At 43.0% G+C, this 20317-nt stretch overlaps 1 protein-coding gene across 5 annotated transcripts in view; it reads right to left on the bottom strand.

The window, feature by feature from the left end:
* The window catches only part of LOC137340352 (sodium bicarbonate cotransporter 3-like), a 220172-nt gene that overhangs the window by 2511 nt on the left and 197344 nt on the right, over nucleotides 1-20317 (bottom strand). For all 5 annotated transcript variants that reach the window (XM_068002800.1, XM_068002775.1, XM_068002786.1 and 2 more), the window contains 3 exons: nucleotides 9231-9368; nucleotides 4543-4643; nucleotides 2382-2492 (listed from right to left, as the gene is read on the bottom strand). In XM_068002800.1, the coding sequence (XP_067858901.1) occupies nucleotides 2382-2492; nucleotides 4543-4643; nucleotides 9231-9368 (350 nt within the window). The remainder of the gene's footprint in view (nucleotides 1-2381; nucleotides 2493-4542; nucleotides 4644-9230; nucleotides 9369-20317) is intronic.

The raw sequence follows: 20317 nt of genomic DNA, 5'->3' as shown, positions 1-20317 counted from the left end.
GCCTAAGATGATTACATTGAAAATACATTCAGCGAAAAGTTAAAAGGATTCATCTTATTTTCTGATAAAGCACTAGATCTACTAACCACAACTTGCAGACAGAAAAGCAACTAAGAATTAGTTTCTCTTAAAAGCAAACTTTATACTATGATAAAACTGAACACAAATAAGATAGATGTATTGTTTTGTACGGAGCCTGAAGAGGTTCACTGTTAAGGTTCCTTTCATCTGATTTTCCATCTACAATAGTTTTAAATAGCTTATATGATTCAGTTGCCCTAAAAACACCCCTCTGAAATGCAAATCTAGAGAGGGTGAAAGTGGGCTTCGGCGGTAGCCCAAAACGGACATTAACAAATCGGTAGCTTGTTTTACATCCGGCTGAATTTTCTTTTCCACTAACTTCTAGGTCCAGATGCCTAGGGGTAAATTTCAACCCCCAAGAACGGATGAGAAGTTAAAATAACAGGTTTTTGGAGCGGGACCGCATCCCGGCTCCAACTCACCCACTTCTGGGTTTAATCCAGGCTGGTTTGTTTGCGTGTGGACAGCAGGCACCAGGAAGTTCCACCCCAACCAAAGCCGGCGGGCCGATTCTTAAAAGGACAATGTATCTCATTGCGATAGTTGAGGTACTTAATATTTTGTGCATTGGATAATTAAAATTAATTTAACCTTACCTGTTCGGGTTTCTCATCGCTTCCGAATCATGTCAGGTGAAAAAAGACGGGAAGGGCCAGATCCACAAGGTGAGCGCCTTTATTGCACTGCTTGTGGACCAGGAGGAGCAGGGGTGCTTCATCCAGTCCCAATAAGCTCACCTGGCTGGCAGGAACCCCACGATTGGCCACCCCCGCCCCCCCCGATAGTGGACCCTCACCTATCTCTGACTCTTCACCCGACCTCCAATCTTCTCTCTCTCTCTCTGATCCCCGGCTGCGGCCTGCTACAGCAGGCCTTCCTGCCCGACAGCCAACAAGCCTGTCAATCATGCTGGCTGCTGGGAGCGAAACCCGGGAGTTTATCCCCAGTTTCTTTTGCATGTTGTCTATTTTACAAATATGTTCTTGCTCATAATGAATCTCCCCCGGTTTGAGCTCAAACAGTTAAGGGCCATTAATCTGCATAAACAAAAATATATTTCTAACCTTTTATTACATAAATATATTTTCAGTGTATTATCAAGTTCTAAGTAGGTCTACAAGACATTAAGTGAATTTGGATAGGGATTTTATTACTCTAGAATTTTGAATTCTTTAAGATTACAGCAGCAATTTAGCAGCGTTATAACTAAGACTTTTCATTTTTCAAAAATCATTGGATTTGCTTCTGCTTAACTAGTCATTTTTCCATTATATGCCCCAGACCAACATCAGATACCCAATACAAAAAAATGTTTTTGTGCTTCAACACAAATTATATATTAAAAATTTGAGTCACTGCACATCACTTCTGCAATGTTATCAGAAGGTACAATATTTACATTAATTGTTAAGTTTTCACAAGTATGTTACATAGGAACATGAGTAGGCCAGTCAGCCCATTGATCCTGTTCCATTCAATTAGATCATGGCTGATCTGTATCTTAACTCCAATTACCTGCCTTGGTTCAATATCCCTTATAACCCTTGCCTAACAAAAATCTATCAATCTCAGATTTGACATTTTCAATTGACCTAGCCTCAACAGCTTTTTGGGGGAAGAGAGTTCCTGATTTCCACTACCCTTTGTGTGAAGAAGTGCTTCCTGACATCACCCCTGAACGGCATAGCTTTAATTTTAAGGCTATGCCCTCCTTGCTCTGGACACCCCCAGTAAGCTACTATTAAAAATTTTCGAGTATGCACAGTGCAATTCCTAATCACTTTGTATTTTAAAAATGCTATTTTGCAAACACACAAGCAACATTAGTAAAAGGCATTCTGTGAAATTAATGCCACCAGAACTACTGTATTTGGAGGTGCCATATTGTAACACCCAACAGATCTCGGAAAATTACAATTTCTCTAAAAATGGTGTTTGTTGAAGTCGTGTAGTTTATCATATGGTCCTTGACAGCCAAGAAAGTTATGTTATAACAAGCTACATACTCTAATGAATGTTCCATAACTTTGTTCAAAACAGGAGATGAAAAAGTCTACATTAGTCAGCTAAGATCTAGCAGCCTTATAATAGAGCTAGAGTTCTAACTTGAGTGCCATGTAGAAAGTGGAGTATATTAAAATATAGAATGCAACTTTAATAGTGGCTAATGTAACACTTTCAGTTAACTTATACTACAAGTGCCCAGTACACTAAAATGCAGCTATAGTTGTGCATTTATTAGTATCAGAATACTCTTAGACATTAGGCTAATAATTAAGCTCATAAACAAAAGCTACCTTGCTTTAAGTTTTACAACTTTTGCATTCTCAGCATTCATGGCAAGAGCCTTCCACACAGCAGTTTTGGCCATTTCATCAGATATGTTTACGACCGAAGGATCATCTGGGCTAGAGGACAAACATATCTAAGTGTTAGTGCTCTGTACAAGCAGGACCACTAACCCGATTCTTAAGGCCTTATTTTCCCCTCACCTTGCCATTAAGCTCTTTTGCAATTTACACAATTCCACTTAGATACTGTTTATTGAAGGTTTGTAACTATTACATGCGTAAAGATCACTCATAGAATTGTTTCTGATTGAGTTTACATTTCAATATATTGTAAAGTTTTACACCTTATTCACAGTGCATTTCTACAGGAAAATAAAAGATGACTTCAATTTAGCTGTCATCTATTATTTAGAAATATGTTAAGCCTGAATCCTTATTGTATCAGAATGCAACATTTTATGCTACTTTCACTTATCTTGTGAAAAATACTAAATAGTCAATACTAATAATAGTCAATACTAAATACAATTAATGTTTTATATATTAAAAAGGTTGTCCCCTCCCACCCCAATCTCCTGAAGAGACAAATTCATGCTGGGGCACAGTTGCACGGGTGCAATATCTCATACAACACTCAAGTGGCCATTCGTCATGCATACTAGACAGTAAGTGCCAATAGGCTATTCAACAAAGGGGAGGCATTATAGCTGAACCTGATCTTGTCCTCACCAGATGTCCATATACCAGCACTTTCCAGGAGTCACTGAATAATGATAGAAACGGGAACCCTGGCTGATTTTTTAACCCCGAAGGCACGCACTGGAGCCAGTTGTTGCCTTGGATGACAGCAGATAACTCAGCATATGCCAGGTATCAAACTGGAATATTTTGGCTTGTATGGGTCAGTAACACACTAGACAGTACATTTACAATCAGGAGAGTTCCCCAATATAATCTTTATGCAGAATTTTACAAATCAACAGTAATAAAATTGCCACCTCATGACAAAACATGGTAAAAATTAACTCATGATGTGTTGGACATATATAAAAGTTGAAAGGTAGAAATTCTGGCAGCACAAAGAAGTGCAGTGAGGCAGAATTTCTGCCCACTGCTTTGGCCTTCCCTTAGTCTTGTTCCAAATCCTAGGGATTGGGTCATTACTATAACAGGGGCAAGTGCCCACACCAAGTGCAACCTGAGATAGGGAGCCATAGGCCGATCTGGTCAAAGGCAAGGGCCATCTTCACACTGGCATTCTCAGAATCAAATCAGTCCCACTGGGATTAATTGTTATTCGAATCTTTCCTGATGGTGCCCATTTGCAGTGCAAAATGGCACTTATGCATGCTTTCGGCAGGCATCCATACTGCTGGGCCTTAGGGCAACATACCTGGTGGAATTTCTGGGGTAGCCTAGGAATGTCCCCAGACTTACCCCAAACTGAGGTTGGGACATAAGGGCACAGGCAGAAAAGGCAGCTGTCCTACATCCCTTAGAATTTACCATTGGTTGGTCAATAGGGCAGGAACCCTGTGGATCTGTGTTCTTCTGGCCAAATTTTGTCCCAATAAGGAGCAGAATTTCTGGTTTGATGCTTCTAAAGCAAGCAGTCTACATGTGAAAAGTGTAGTGCAGTGTTTCTTTTTGTACCCACAGGCTATTACTGTTTTAACTATGTTACGTACACTACCCACAAGTCACAGCCATTCAGCAGATTTATGTTGGTTCTCCTATAAAGGCAGTACATTTTGAGTCATGCAACGTACTAGACAACATATCCAAAAGAAAGAAGCAGGACTGAAAATATATACCAAGGGAAGCAACCATTTTATCACAGGAACTCACGACTGAAGTTATGCTAGAAGATCTGTTTGAATGATCACGTCAAATTATTGGAATTTATAACCTGTGGAAATTTTTTATAAAACATTTCATTAGCTTCCCAAAAAACTGAAAATGTTGCAAATTTTAAAATTATAATTTTACAACAAATTTGAGGGCCAGTTTAGCAATGTACTAAATGTGGAAAAAGATTTTTTAAACTTAGCCATGTGACTTCCATGACCAAGCTGATAACAGGTTAACGCTTCTTTCTCAGTAGTAACATTAATTTATAAATAACTTTTCATTTCCATTCTATTCCATGAATAACTTCATACTGTACCTGTACTTAATACTTTTTACTGGAATCTTCAGAATGTTTCCACCTTCTAAGGGAAGCTGCACTGTCCCACTTTCCGCAACTTCAAGCATTCTTTGAGCTTCCTACAAAGAGTTTTAAGGTACAAAGTTATATACAGGATGCCACTTTTGCAAGGGGTCATTGTAAAAATGACCGTATACAAAACATTAAACAAAGTATTAATTGAAAATGTGTCATTTTCTTAACCTTTGTAGTTAAATACTGTTCTCTCTTATTCTTGCAAATCGCATAACACAGTCAAAGCTTAAAACCTTTTATTGGAAACATTTATTTAAAAAAAAAGCAAATTCCTAAATACTCTGAAGGTGCATAATCAGAAAGGTAGCTCAAAATTGGGAATGCTAAGCCTCAGTAAGAACTGCAGTACTTGTGTCATTCCCAAAGCAACTGTAGTTAAATTTAAGTTTAGGTGTCACAGTGCAAATGATTATGCATTTTTCGACTCTTGATTAAAATGAACATTTCATAGCCCTAAAATCAGTTTAACAATAAAATCCTGAATGCATGAATGTTACTGAAAACTCAACAATTTATTTCAAAGTTACACAAATTGGCTATGTTTGCACTTCAAAATAATTAATTGGCTGTAAAGCACTTTGGAGTGGTCTGAGAATGTGATGTGGCAAGATCTTTCTTTAATGAGGTGTATATATAAATTAGAAAAATGCATGTGAACTGAAGAGTGGAATCAGCCATATTTAAGGCATGCTTATTTAAAAATTAAATCTGAGCTATTGTTGAAAAATTAATATTCCTCCTAGACACATGTTTTAAAAAGAACATGGCAAGTTTGAACCAAAACAGGTCAGATCCACATAGCTGTCAAAAGTTTGAGTGCACAGGTTTGAACCAATAAGTAATGAATATACAACTCAGGCAGTCACTCACACTGCTTTCCTTGGCTAAACAATTTTTTAATCAGCTTTCATGGATCATCAGATGGAAATCTGGAATTCCTGTTCTTGTCTGCCGGGAGTACAAAATGGGCAAGAGTTCCAGTGCAACTCTGTCCATTTTGTGACGTGTCCCAGTTTCTGGGGACCAACCACTTGTGGTGTCAGAAGTGCCTGCCTCCAACAGGCGGGAGCTTCATGTGAAATGGGTGTCCAAAATTGCTGGGGAATCAGCTATGATGATAGTAGATTTAAAAGGGCAAAGGGAAGTAAATATAATCATACAGCACAGAAGGAGACCATTCTGCCCATTGTGCCTGTGCCAGCTGTTTGAAAGAGCCATCCGATTATTCCCACTCCCCTGCTCTATCATCATAGTCCTGCAATTTTCTCCTTTTCAAGTATTCATACAATTTCCTTTTGAAAGTTACTATTGAATCTGCTTCCACCACCCTTTCAGGCAGTGCATTCCAGATCATAACTCGCTGTGTAAAAAAAAATTCTCCTCATCTCCCCCCTCGGTTCTTTTGCCAATTATCTTAAATCCATGTCCTCTGGTTACCGACCCTCCTGCCAGTGGGAACAGTTACTCCCTATCTATTCTATCAAAATCATTCATAATCGTCAACATGAAAATGATAAGTTACTTATCTTTCAAGGAGAGCATTCTATAGCATTAATAAGAGAATTTAAAAACAACTTTGCATAAATTACTACAAAAAGCTGCAGTTCAAATCAAGAGATTTGTTAACATTAATAAAATAACTTAATCTATGCTCTTCATTTATTTTGGATCCTTCTAAGAATTTTATAGCTCTAAATTTTATTTTCTACATACAGAATTACAAATTCTTTATAAGTTCTTAACAGAAATGCTTTACAAATCATTCTTCATAATTTAAAAAAAATCCAAGGAAATCAACGTATTTTGATTCAAAACAGTGAACATGTAACCAAAAAAAGAGAAAAGTATGGATAATCCAGGATCCCATGTTCAAATATTTGGATGTGCAGTCGTAACAAGGTCCCAAATGAGTGAAGTTACAAAACCATTTGCCTTTCTTTGCTTCACTGTTCACAATTTAAATTATTTCTTCAATTTCAAATGAAAGTCAAAAAAGGTCAATTGTGCTTGTGGGAGACAATGACGAGAGCTGGAATGGATTCCGTACATTTGTCTCCCTTTATACTTATGAAATACCCCCATTAGAAATAACCAAAGACATACCCACAATGATTTAGATCCATTCTTCGTTTTCTAGAGCAAATTGAATGTGCAGGAATAAAAGCAGACAGAGGTCAGTCCCTTCAGAAATTACATGAAGCAAGCAGGGCAAACTATGTGTGAACCTTTTCACCATCAAGCTTTAAACTGTCAAGCGGAACAGACGGTGACAGAAAAAAATCAAAGTAAACTAAAGCTGCAATAACAAACAAAAGCATACCTCCAGAATTTATATCATTTTGGATAGTCTATTTCATCCAGTTTATTTCTCTGCTTAAAAAGGTACATTATTGCATTATCTGCTACTATACTGTTGTCTATCCCATCACTAGAGGGTACATCACACCTAGATCCCAAAGGAGAAAGGACAATGTCCAGAAGCACTTTACAATGGCAACACAATTGAAACTTTGCTCTCTAAGTTACAAGGAGACACTTGCTCAGCTGAATTTGTTTTCATTGGAGAAGCAAATTATTTGAGAGGCAAAAGTGCAAGCAGGCTATTTAAACTAACTGGTGACCTATAGTTACTTTCGTGCTATGGTGCAAAGCAAGCCTTGAGAAAGACTAGAAAAAAAATGGAATACACCCCCCCCGCCCCGCCCCGAATAGTGGGTATGTGGAACAGGTTCCCAGCAAGGCAATTGATGCCATGTCAGGACATTTATTCAAAATAACACAACAGATATCTGGTTGGGATCATAATTGAAGAGTTTAAGAATAAGTACGGACTAGTATCCCATTTATATGGCAGAACCATTTCCAATATAATTCTGGAAATTCCAAATTTGTCCAATGCATGTCTGGGGAAGGTGCATATAGATCAGCAATGACAAAATCACATTGCTGGCATGTAGAGGTGGGATGAAACCACAGGCTGCCTATGGCCAGAAGAATAAAATGGCAGTCCCAAGCAGCAGCCACTTACCTTTGACATGAGTGGCACTTTGACTCTGGAAGCTGAGAATAAAACCACTATGCCTTTGCAAGCTGCACTCTAATACAAATGGCGTATGAGATGATCAACAGCATTCAACTAGTTTCTGTGCTACCAGGACTGGGGACAAGGGAGGTCTGCGGAGGACATATAGCCTGGTGGGGAATCAAGGAGTAGTTATGCAAAACCTTCTACCAGGAAATTAATAATAAGGCAGAATCCTTGATTAGCCAAATGCTGTACTAGTTTTATGACTTCTTATTAATATGCAGTTAATCTAACCCTTTACTTATAAAGGCACATTTTAATTTGTAAAGTCTCATGAATGATAGTGTGAGGGCAAACATTTGTGGCACACAGGCACTGCTTTTATTTTTGTCCCTCTCCTCTGTAGATTGTTTGTGAAGAAGCCAATAGAAAAATATATAAATTACATCTGATCTAAATGGATTAGATAACGCAAAGGCCTTTATAAAAAAGATCTTATCTCTAGCATACTCCAAAGTGATGCTTTCATTACAGATGCAAAACAATCTTAATAAAAAGAGAAAACTAGTTATTGACCTAAAGTTTAAAATTTACAAGCAATTATACTTGCCTTGTGAATGACTTCAGCAGTTTATACCCAGCTACAATTATTTGGATTTGCCTATTTAGAGCAGTGGTTTTAGAAACAAGTTAGCAGCTAAACATCATACCTAAACTCCAGACTATCTGTGAGCAATACCACAGGAAGTCTGATAGTAAAATACAAAAAAATGTTGACTCATGGTCATACTAGATTAGTTTCAGCAAGCCAGAAGTCAATTTAAATGTGGGGATATTTATATCCATGTGCTGCAATTCATTTTTTTTTAAAAAAAGGACACAATGAATAATAGATCAAATCAGACTAAGTCCCAAAAATTTGGAGAGTCTCAAAGCAGCAGTGATATAGAGCAGGGAAGCTAAGGTGACTACTGAATCACATTTAAAAAAAAGAAGGCGTACTATTTTTAAACATTTAACATTTAGTATAATCAAATTTACGCATTGGTAAATATTTGCATCATACATTTAAGAATTTCATTTTGTGGCATTTAATAAACTACTTTCCTGTATGTTATTGCAGCTTTGACTTTCCAATATTAAAACAGCTTCAATTACTACAACATTCACAGCATGGTTTTAGACTCTGCATTGCATACTGTTCTCTGGTGACGAACGTGAAGAGAGGAATACGCAACTGTTGAGTTTATCGTTAAAGATTGCATGCAAAGAATCTGATGAATGTACCATCTTTACCCCATTCATACACGACACATAAATCACTCAACAGAAAACAACCTAATTCAAACTAAAATATGTAAACTAGAGGGGGAAACAAAAAGTTAGAATATTGCTCAATACCTTTGCATAAAATCTTTAACTCCATAATGATAGATATCGAAGAAAAGGAGTTATTAGAAAGATCATCTTTTACAGGAACAGCAAGGAATACAGCAACAGGTAGAAAGAGTAGAAACCCATACTTTGTAGTGACAGTAAAGCTCATGATTGGGCTAGGAGTATGTCTTGAATTTCTGTTTAGATCTCAGCAGGTCTGTGCACTTACCTCAGTTTCCTTTTTCTTTTTCTGCTCATCTTCCAATTTCTTCTTTTTGCTTTCAGGCATTAAATCATCCAACCAGCTAAGTTCTCGTTTGGTAAAGCAGAAGTCCAAGAGTTTACGGATAAATACCAGAGCAAGTACCTGCCAACAAAGATAACAAAGATAACAAAAGATAACAAGTCTACATTAATGACTTGGATATGAATGTAAAAGGTATGATCAGTAAGTTCGCTGATGATACAAAAATTGGTAGGGTGGTAAATAGCGAGGAGGATAGCCTCAGTCTGCAGGACGATATAGATGGGTTGGTCAGATGGGCGGAACAGTGGCAAATGGAATTTAACCCGGAAAAGTGCGAGGTGATGCACTTTGGAGGGACTAACAAGGCAAGGGAATACACAATGAATGGGAGGACCCTAGGCAAGACAGAGGGTCAGAGGGATCTTGGTGTGCAAGTTCACAGATCCCTGAAGGCGGCGGAACAGGTAGATAAGGTGGTAAAGAAGGCATATGGGATACTTGCCTTTATTAGCCGAGGCATAGAATATAAGAGCAAGGAGGTTATGATGGAGCTGTATAAAACACTGGTTAGGCCACAGCTGGAGTACTGTGTGCAGTTCTGGTCGCCACACTACAGGAAGGATGTGATCGCTTTGGAGAGGGTGCAGAGGAGATTCACCAGGATGTTACCAGGGCTGGAGCGCTTCAGCTATGAAGAGAGACTGGGAAGATTGGGTTTGTTTTCCTTGGAGCAGAGGAGGCTGAGGGGGGACATGATTGAGGTGTACAAAATTATGAGGGGCACAGATAGGATGGATACTAAGGAGCTTTTTCCCTTTGTTGAGGGTTCTATAACAAGGGGACATAGATTCAAGGTAAAAGGCGGGAGGTTTAGAGGGGATTTGAGAAAGAACTTTTTCACCCAGAGGGTGGTTGGAGTCTGGAACTCACTGCCTGAAAGGGTTGTGGAGGCAGGAACCCTCACAACATTCAAGAAGCATTTGGATGAGCACTTGAAATGCCATAGCATACAAGGCTACGGACCAAATGCTGGAATATGGGATTAGAGTAGACAGGGCTCGATGGCCGGCGCGGACACGATGGGTCGAAGGGCCTCTATCCGTGCTGTATAACTCTATGACTCTATCACTTTGGTCCATCCCCACCCCCTCAGCAGTGAGTTAGATAAAGGGGACAATGGAACAAGGATCAGATTACAGTGCATCACAACACTTCCATTTAAATATGATGTGGAGATGCCGGTGATGGACTGGGGTGGACAAATGTAAGGAATCTTACAACACCAGGTTATAGTCCAACAATTTTATTTTAACAAGCTTGTGATTTTAAAATAAAATTGTTGGACTATAACCTGGTGTTGTAAGATTCCTTACATTTGTCCATTTAAATAGAGCTGGGTTAGAATTCAGATCATTGAGATCAGATAAAAAAAATCTTCCTCTTAAGATTCAAATGAGGGGATTCTCTGGTGCCCAATGCACACATTCACTAGGAAAAATATTCAAGTCAGTAACATCGGCCACTTAATTGACAATGTCACTTGGAAAGGCAACACCGTGTGAAAAATGAATGGAGTGCTCATCTGAGAATAGGTTGAAATAAATGTTACAATATCTTCGGAGTTCTGCACAGCATCCAGTGTGTGCCACGCCTAACATGCAAAAATGGAAAAAAGTTTAATTCATCAATACTACATTTGAATCAACAAAATTGATGGTAAAAATCACTGTTGTGGTGCCTCAATTGCCTGTATGATTAATTTTTTAAGCAAAAAAATGTACAATTGTCGCTCCTTTGTCATGTTTAGGAACATACATGGCTGGAAATTACTCTGCAGTTCCATCTGGCGGGTCCCAAAAGCTAATATTCCTCAATTGCCCACTCCCTCAGATATCTATCCAATGCTCCCTTAATTTATTTCCAAATTACCTGTTCCTGTTGCCTCTCTTGACAGGCAGCACCTACTGTTCACCACCTTCTGCACAAAGTAGTTAAATTTGGACTGTGTGCATTCTTCTCTTCAGTCTTGAGTCTAGTTAGAGAATTTGTGGCAACCTCCAATGTATTATCAAGGTTCGATTTACTGGTTTGCTTAAGTATCTTGAATACTTCAAACAATATTTCCCCCAAATCTTCTCTTCTCCAGGGTGAATAATCACAAACTTTTCTACCTGGCCTCATGGTGCAGATGCCATAAGCTAGTATCAGTTTAGTTGGTCTTTTCTGCACCGCCGACAATGCCTGGACATTCTTGCTGTAGTAGAGGCCAGAATTGTATACATTACTCCAGGTGTGGTCATACCATCATCTTTTACAGACTCCATGGCCCCGATATTAGAATGGAGGCTGGATGGCAGTTGGGGGGGGGGGGGGGGGGGGGGGTGAATGGGCGTGTGGATAACCCGACCAATAAAAAATGTCCGTTTCCCACTCGATCGCAATTGAATTGGTACCACTTAAAGTTGCTTCCAGGTTTGTCGTCGAAAAGCTGCACAGCGGGCAGACTGTGCACCTGTATCACAGGCTGTCAGTTGGAGGACCTCTATTTAAAGGGCCATTGTTCCAAAGGCTTTTGCTGGAGCAAAGACCCACAAACCACAATGGAGCAGCACAGGGGCAAGGCTGCTCCATGGTTTAACGATGCCTCATTCCAGGTGCTACTGGACGGGGTGGAGGAGGAGGAGGGAAGTGTTTTACCCTGTGGACTGGAGGAAGTGGCCTGCTTCTGCCACCAAGAAGGCCTGGCTCGAGGTAGCAGAGGAGGTCACCAGCAGCAGCATCATCTCCCGCACCTGGATCCAGTGCAGGAAGCGTTTCAATGATCTAACTAGGTCAGCAAAATTGAGTACACTTACTGATTCTCCTACATTCTGTGTTGCACATCACCGCACCCCCCACCCGAACTCATTCTGCATTGCCAAGACTACTCTATCACATCACTCCTCTCACCCACTTAAGGCTCATCCTCAACTTACCTGCAATTCCTCACCTCCCCATTAGTCACCCCACCACTACCACTCACCTCAATCCTCATCCAATCATAGAAAGGTTACAGCACAGAGGAGGTTATTCGGCCGATCGAGTCTGCGCTGGCTCTAAGCAAAAGCAATCCAGCTAGTCCCACTCTCCTACCCTTTCCCCGTAGCCCTGCAATTTTTTTCCTTTCAAGTACTTATCCAGTTCCCTTTTGAAGGCCATGATTGAATCTGCCTCCACCACTCCCTCAGGCAGTGCATTCCAGATCCTAACCACTCGCTGTGTAAAAGTTTTTCCTCATGTCACCTTTGGTTCTTTTGCCAATCACCTTAAATCTATGCCCTCTGGTTCTTGACCCTTCCGCCAATGGGAACAGTTTCTCTCTATCTACTCTGTCTAGACCCTTCACTATTTTGAATACCTCTATCAAATCTCCTCACAACCGTCTGTGTTCCAAGAAGAACAACCCCAGCTTCTCCAGTCTATCCACATAACTAAAGTCCCTCATCCCTGGAATCATTCTGGTAAATCTCTGCTGCACCCTCCCTAAGGCCTTCACATCTTTCCTGAAGCACGGTGCCCAGAACTGGACACAATACTCCAGTTGTGGCCGAACCAGTGTTTTATAAAAGGTTCAGCATGACTTCCATACTTTTGTACTCTATGCCTCTATTTATAAAGCCCAGGATCCCGTTTGCTTTTTTAACCACTTTCGCAAACTGTCCTGCCACCTTCAACAATTTGTGCACATATACCCCAGATCTCTCTGTTCCTGTACCCCTTCTAGAGTTGTGCCCTCTAGTTTACATTGCCTCTCCTTGTTCTTCCTATCGAAATGTATCACTTCGCATTTTTCTGCGGTAAATTTCATCTGCCACGTGTCCACCCATGCCACCAGCCTGCCTATACCCTCTTGAAGTCTATCGCTATCCTCCTCACTGTTCACTACCCTTCCAAGTTTTGTGTCATCTGAAAATTTTGAAATTGTGCCCTGTACACCCAAGTCCAAGTCATTAATATATATCAAGAAAAGCAGTGGTCCCAGCACTGATCCCCGGGGAGCACCACTGTACACCTCCCTCAAGTCCAAAAAACAACCATTCACCACTACTCTCTGCTTCCTGTCCCTTAGCCAATTCTGTATCCATGTTGCTACTGCCCCCTTTATTCCATGGGCCACAATCTTGATAAGCCCACCGTGCGGTACTTTATCAAGTCCAAATGCACCATATCAACTGTATTGCCCTCATCTACCCTCTCCGTTACCTCATCAAAAAACTCTATCCGGTTAGTTAAACATGATTTGCCTTTAACAAATCCGTGCTGGCTTTCCCTAATCAATCCACGCTCGTCCAAGTGACTTAATTCTGTCCCGGATTATTGTTTCTAAAAGTTTCCCCACCACTGAGGTTAAACTGACTGGCATGTAGTTGCTGGGTTTATCCGTACACCCTCTTTTGAACAAGGGTGTGACATTTGCAATTCTCCAGCCCTCTGGCACCACCCCCCTATCTACGGATGTTTGGAAGATTATGGCCAGTATCTCCACAATTTCCATCCTTACTTCCCTCAGCAACCTAGGATGTATTCCATCCGGACCGGGTGACTTATATACTTTAAGTACAGCTAGCCTTTCAAGTACCTCTTCTTTATCAATTTTTAGCCCATCCAGTATCTCAACTATATCTTCCTTCACTGAGGCTGTGGCAGCATCTTCTTCCTTGGTAAAGACAGATCCAAAGTACTCAATTAGTACCTCAGTCATCACCTCTGCCTGCATGAGTAGATTTCCTTTACGGCCCCTAATTGTCCCCACCCCTCCTCTTACAACCCATTTATTGTTTACATGCCTGTAGAAGACTTTTAGATTCCCTTTTATGTTGGCCTATTCTCATAATCTCTTTTTGTCCCTCTTACTTCCTTTTTAATTTCCCCTCTGAACTTTCTACATTCTGCTTGGTTCTCACTAGTGTTATTAACCTGACATCTGACATATGTCCCTTTTTTCCATTTCATCTTACTCACTATCTCTTTTGTCATCCAGGGAGCTCTGGCTTTAGTTCCCCTACCTTTCTGCCTCGTGGGAACGTGCCTAGACTGTACCCGAAACATCTCCTCCTTAAAGGCCACCCATTGTTCAATTACAGTTTTGCCTGCCAGTCTTGGATTCTAATTTACCCGGGCCAGATCTGTTCTCATCCCATTGAAATCGGCCCTCCTCCAATTGAGTATTTTTACTTTAGAGTGGTCTGTGTCCCTTTCCATAGCTATTCTAAACCTTATGATACTATGATCGCTGCTCCCTAAATGCTCTCCAACTGACACTTGGTCCATTTGGCCCACCCCATTCCCTAGAACCAAGTCCAGCAATGACCTCCTTCCTCGTTGGGCCAGAAACGTACTGGTTAAGAAAATTATGCTGAACACATTTCAAAAATTCCTCCCCTTCTGTGCCCCTTATATTATTATCGTTAGTAGTAGAAGTCCATAGTTATCACTACTCTATAGCTTTTGCACCTCTGTAATTTCCCTGCAAATTTGTTCCTTTATCTCCTTCCCACTAGTTGGTAGCCTATAGAATACGCCCAGTAGTGTAATGGCACCTCTTATTTCTTAACTCTAACCAAATAGATTCTGTCCTTGACCCCTCCAGGACATCCTCTCTCTCCAGTACGGCATTATTTTCCTTAATCAATACTGCCAACCCGCCCCTGCTTACTTTCCTTCCCTAACTTTCCTGAACACCTTGTATCCAGGAGTATTTGATTTTTTAAAAATTTGTTCATGGGATGTGGGCGTCACTGCCAAGGCCAGCATTTGTTGCCCATCCCTAATTGCCCTTGAGAAGATGGTGGTGAGCCGCCTTCTTGAACCGCTGCAGTCCGTGTGGTGAAGATTCTCCCACAGTGCTGTTAGGTAGGGAGTTCCAGGATTTTGACCCAGCGATGACAAAAGAAGGGCGATATATTTCCAAGTCGGGATGGTGTGTGACTTGGAGGGGAAGGTGCTGGTGGTGGTGTTCCCATGTACCTGCTGCCCTTGTCCTTTTAGGTGGTGGAGGTCGCGGGTTTTGGAGGTGCTGAGAAGAAGCCTTGGCAAGTTGCTGCCATGCATCCTGTCGATAGTACACACTGCAGCCACGGTGTGCTGGTGGTGAAGGGAGTGAATGTTTAGGGTGATGGATGGGGTGCCAATCAAGCAGGCTGCTTTGTCTTGGATGGTGTCGAGTTTCTTGAGTGTTGTGGGAGCTGCACTCATCCAGGCAAGTGGAGAGTATTCCATCACACTCCTGATTGTGCCTTGTAGATGGTGGAAAGGCTTTGGGGAGTCAGGAGGTGAGTCACTCGCCGCAGAATACCCAGCCTCTGACCTGCTCTTGTAGCCACAGTATTTATATGGCTGGTCCAGTTAAGTTTCTGGTCAATGGTGACCCCCAGAATGTTGATGGTGGGGATTCGACGATGGTAATGCCATTGAATGTCAAGGGGAGGTGGTTAGACTCTCTCTTGTTGGAGATGGTCATTGCCTGGCACGAATGTTACTTGCCACTTATCAGCCCAAGCCTGTATGTTGTCCAGGTCTTGCTGCATGCGGGCACGGACTGTTTCATTATCTGAGGGGTTGCGAATGGAACTGAACACTGCAATCATCACCAAGCATCCCCATTTCTGACCTTATGATGGAGGGAGGGTCATCGATGAAGCAGCTGAAGATGGTTGGACCTAGGACACTGCCCTGAGGAACTCCTGCAGCAATGTCCTGGGGCTGAGATGATTGGCCTCCAACAACCACTACCATCTTCCTTTGTGCTCGGTACGACTCCACCCAATCCTGCCCTTTTTTGAGCCATTATCGCCATGACATCGTATTTCCAAGTGGCTATTTGCGCCTGCAGCTCACCAACCTTGTTTACCACGCTTTGTGCGTTTATACACACGTGATGGCTCTATCTCATACTCACCCTCTGATGCACCTCTTTCATGGTCAGCCTCACCCAAAGCAATGCATTCATCGGTTGGTCACTTCACCATCACTCACTCAGATGTCTGTTCTTTCTCCCATTCTAGGAGAGCGCGCAAAATGCACGCGAGAGGGCGAGTGCTGGAGGGGGGCCACAACAAGTAGTGATCCTCACAGACGCGGAGCAGGAGGCGCTACAGCTCAGCCGCACCCTTGAGTGCCTGTCCGTCAGGGACGGCGATACAACTTTTAACATTCATCACACACAATATGAATTGATGTTAACAATGCTTGCCATCTTTAACATCTCAGTATGCTCATCGCAATATGACACATCTGGGATGATGCTTAATATTGCCTTCTGTTCTCTTCCAGGCCCTTCAATGACCGCAGTGACGGCAGAGGGCGATTCCTCAGAGGACCTGCTGGCCTCTGAGGGCGCACCATCACATCTTAGTGAGCCATCCACCAGCGCAGATACTCACTACTTCAGAGGGTCCTAGTCCTCAGTTAGTTGGGTTGGCACCTGGTGAGTCACCACGCACAAGTGAGCGAGAGCAGTCACTGGTGGTAGGGACAGCTGTGGAGAGTCCGTGTTGGTGGGAGAATTCCTCTCCAGGCTCTGCTCAGCTGGACACAGATGCTGAACCCCAGGAGCCATCCTTTAAAAGGAGAATGATTGAGGGACAGCAGCACATTTGTGAGGTACTCAAACAGGTGTCACGCGCACGCTCCACAATAGCGCAGAGGATGGAGGAGTCCAACTCCTGCATGAGTGGAATGGTGGCTCAGGTACGGAAGGGAATCTCTCAGATACTGTCACAGGGACGTGAGTAACTCAGATAGTGTCACAGGTAAGTGTGGGAATGTCTGCGATGGAGAGAAGGCTAGCCTCCATTGAGCTTCAAGCATGGCTCACAAATGTGTCCATTCAGGCCCTGACAACAGCCACTCAGACTCAGGGTGAACAACATTCTACTGCCTTAAACAGGCTGACAGATACTTTCGAAGAGGCCTTCCAACACATCGCACATGTCCACCACACTGTTCTCCAGCAGGGTGGTAGGAGTGATGTGGGCCTGGCCTAGGAGAGGGTTGATGGCGAAAGGGGACATGGAAGTGGGGACGCCACTCAAAGCTTTCCCACGTCTCACCCATTGCTCCCCCTCTCAACGCTGCCTCCTCTCCAGGGGGCCGAGTCTGCCCCTGCACAGATGCAGGTGGAGCAGTCTTTGGAGGGGCCCCCGCAGGCGTCAAAACCCAGAAGGCGTAGACCCAAAGCATCTAAGCAGTCAGAGCATGAACGTGAGCAACCTGCCACTACCTCTGCTGCAGCCACAGGGGATGCACCTCGTAGAAGTAGGCATAAGAGAAAGGCAAAGGTTTTGTGAGCATGAAGGGCATGCACAAGGGTGTTTGACAGACTGTCATATTTATCATTTATATTTGCTTTTTGTTAGTCACATTAATTGTTATGATTGTCACCACTACTGTCACGTCTTGCCCATTTTTGACTGGCTTTTGTGATAGGGCCCTTTCATGAGGTTCACCATGAACGGCGACACTTGATGCCACCCATTGGGTCACTTTACAGTGGATGTCTGTGTAGTTGCAGGACTGTTTTGTGCAGGGAGGGGTGGGCAGCCTGATGTGGGCGCTGGTTTTTCTTGGTGGTGTGACGACTGGACTCTTCACACTGCCTGATGTTAGGAGAACCGTTCACATATCAGTGACTCCCTGGCCTCACGAGCAGCCAGGTGAGCCGCTGCTGTGCCCATGGGTTCCTCCTCCTCCTCAATGTGGGTGACAGATGTGGATGGGGCCTCCTCAAGCGGCACCCCTCTCAGTTGTGCCATGTTGTGCTGGGCACAACACACGACTATAATGGTCCCCTCTGTCTGGTGTGTATTGAAGCGCTGCCCCAGAATGATCAAGGCACCTAAATCGCATCTTAAGCAGCCCTATAGCATGCTCAATTGTGGACCTGGTGGCGATGTGGCTGTCGTTATATCGACACTGTTGCTCGGTGATGGGGTTCCTCAGAGGTGTCATGAGCCATGTGTGTAGAGAGTATCCCTTGTCCCCGAAGAGCCAGCCCTTAAGGGTGTTCAGTGCGTGCAAGATGGGCAGAATATTGGATTCCCACACAATGAAGGAATTGTGGCAGCTGCCAGGGAATCTGGCGCACACGTGATGGAATCTTTTGCGGTGGTCACAAGTGAGCTGAGAGTTGATGGAGTGATACCCCTTTCTGTCGATGAACAATCCTGGCCTATGTGAAGGTGCTCATATTGCTATATGGGTGCAATTGATTGCACCGTGCACCCATGGGAAGCCAGCCACAGAGTGGAATCCCACCGCCCTCTCCGTCTGGCTGAAGTCGTCCATGGGGAAGTTGACGTACTGCGAGGCTCTGCGAAACATGCCGTCGGTGACCTATCTCATGACTAAGACACCCCAGTGATGTCCCCGGTGGCACCCTGGAATGATTCGGAGGTGAAGAAGTTGAGGGCAATGGTGACTTTGACAGCGATGGGTAATGAGATGCCCCTCGGCCCAACCGGGAGCAGCTCGGCATGAAGGAGACTGCAGATGTCTACGACTACCTGGCAACTCACTCTGAGCCTCGTATGCATTGCTCCTCAGGGAGGTCCGGGAAGCTGAGCCTTGGTCTGTTGACCCTATGGCGAGGGTGGTGCCTCCTGTGACATTGCTCTTTCTGTCGTTGCCCTCTGTGCTCTTGTGCAGGTGCCTGTGGTGCAGCACTGTGTTGTGGAGCTGCAAGTGGTGGAAGCTCATGCCGTGCCTGGTGAGGCTGGTGCTATTCCTCATCCTCGGACGTAGTGATGAATGCAGTCATGGCGCCCCCCCCCCCATCCTGATGGTGAGAGTTTGAGGGGGTCCAAAAAGTTGTTAAATATGTGTGAACAGAAGAATTGAGAGTGGAAAGAATTTTCAATGAAAACAAAGATTTCATAGCCAAAAGTTCATGAAAGAACTGAGTGCCCTGCAGCAAGAACTCAGCTTTTCTCCCCATCTGTCAAACAAGCATTTGAATGTCCAACTGGCTGCTGCCTGAAACACGTCTGATAGAACACTGAGTGTTTCCCACAGTATGGGAAACACACCGAGGATGTTTAAAAAAAAAAATCGGACCCCGCCTTAAGTATCTAAATAAGACTCTTAACTATCATCCCGCCGGCTTTAATTACTGGTGGGGCCTCCGCATTTGGGAGGGGCACGCGCACACCCAGACGCGTCAGTGGGGAACCCGGAAGTCTGTGGATTGGAGCCGAGTTCCAAACCTGCTCAGGATTTCTGCAATTTTTGGAGCCCCCCCTGCCCTTTCTACTTCACTGGAGAATCAAGCCCCAGCACTTTTTGGAATTTCTGCTCTATCCCTCTCACTATATATCCCAAGATCCTGTTAGCTTTCCGTACTGCTGCCACACATTGTGCAGCTAGCTTCAGTAAGCTATACACCAATATCCCAAATACCTCTCCAGTGTTGTGATCTGTAGCCTATAGCCATTTGGTTTATATCATTTCCCTAGTCTCAATACTGTCCATCTGTCCACATTAAATGTCATTTGCCACTCATCAGTCCATCTTCCCAATCTATCCAAATCTTTTTGCATTTGGCTTTCCTGTTCCCTGTTATTTGAAGCTTTCCCCCTTTCAATTTGGCGTCACCTACAAACTTAAGAAAGTGTTGGTTTGCTTAGTGTTTTACTGCACTATCTTTCGGGATGCCATTTGATACTTTACCCACAATGGAGGTTAAGCGCACTGGTCTGTAGTTTGCTGGGTCATCCCTATGTCCTTGTTTAAAGATTAGTGTTGTTAGCTACTTTTCCATCCTCTGGTACAACATCCATTTCTAAAGATAGCGGCAAAGACATGACCAATTTCACTCACTATTTCTTTAACTACATGCGGAACTTATTTTAATTTTCAGTGATCACCTTATCCAAATTTTTCATTTCTTTTCATACTTTCTCGGTTCCTCTTCTCCCTTCCCCACTCTCAGGAATTCAGCTTCAATACAGGAAAGTTAAATTGTTCTAAAGAAATTTCCATTGCCATGAACTTGACCTCAGGCTTACTTTTCCAGTTGATTTTAACAAATGCCC

The sequence above is a fragment of the Heptranchias perlo genome, chromosome 2 (genome assembly GCF_035084215.1).
Source record: "Heptranchias perlo isolate sHepPer1 chromosome 2, sHepPer1.hap1, whole genome shotgun sequence".
NCBI classification, from domain to species: domain Eukaryota; kingdom Metazoa; phylum Chordata; class Chondrichthyes; order Hexanchiformes; family Hexanchidae; genus Heptranchias; species Heptranchias perlo.
The sequence above is the reverse complement of the archived record's forward strand: the minus strand, read 5'-3'. Positions and strand labels throughout refer to the sequence as shown.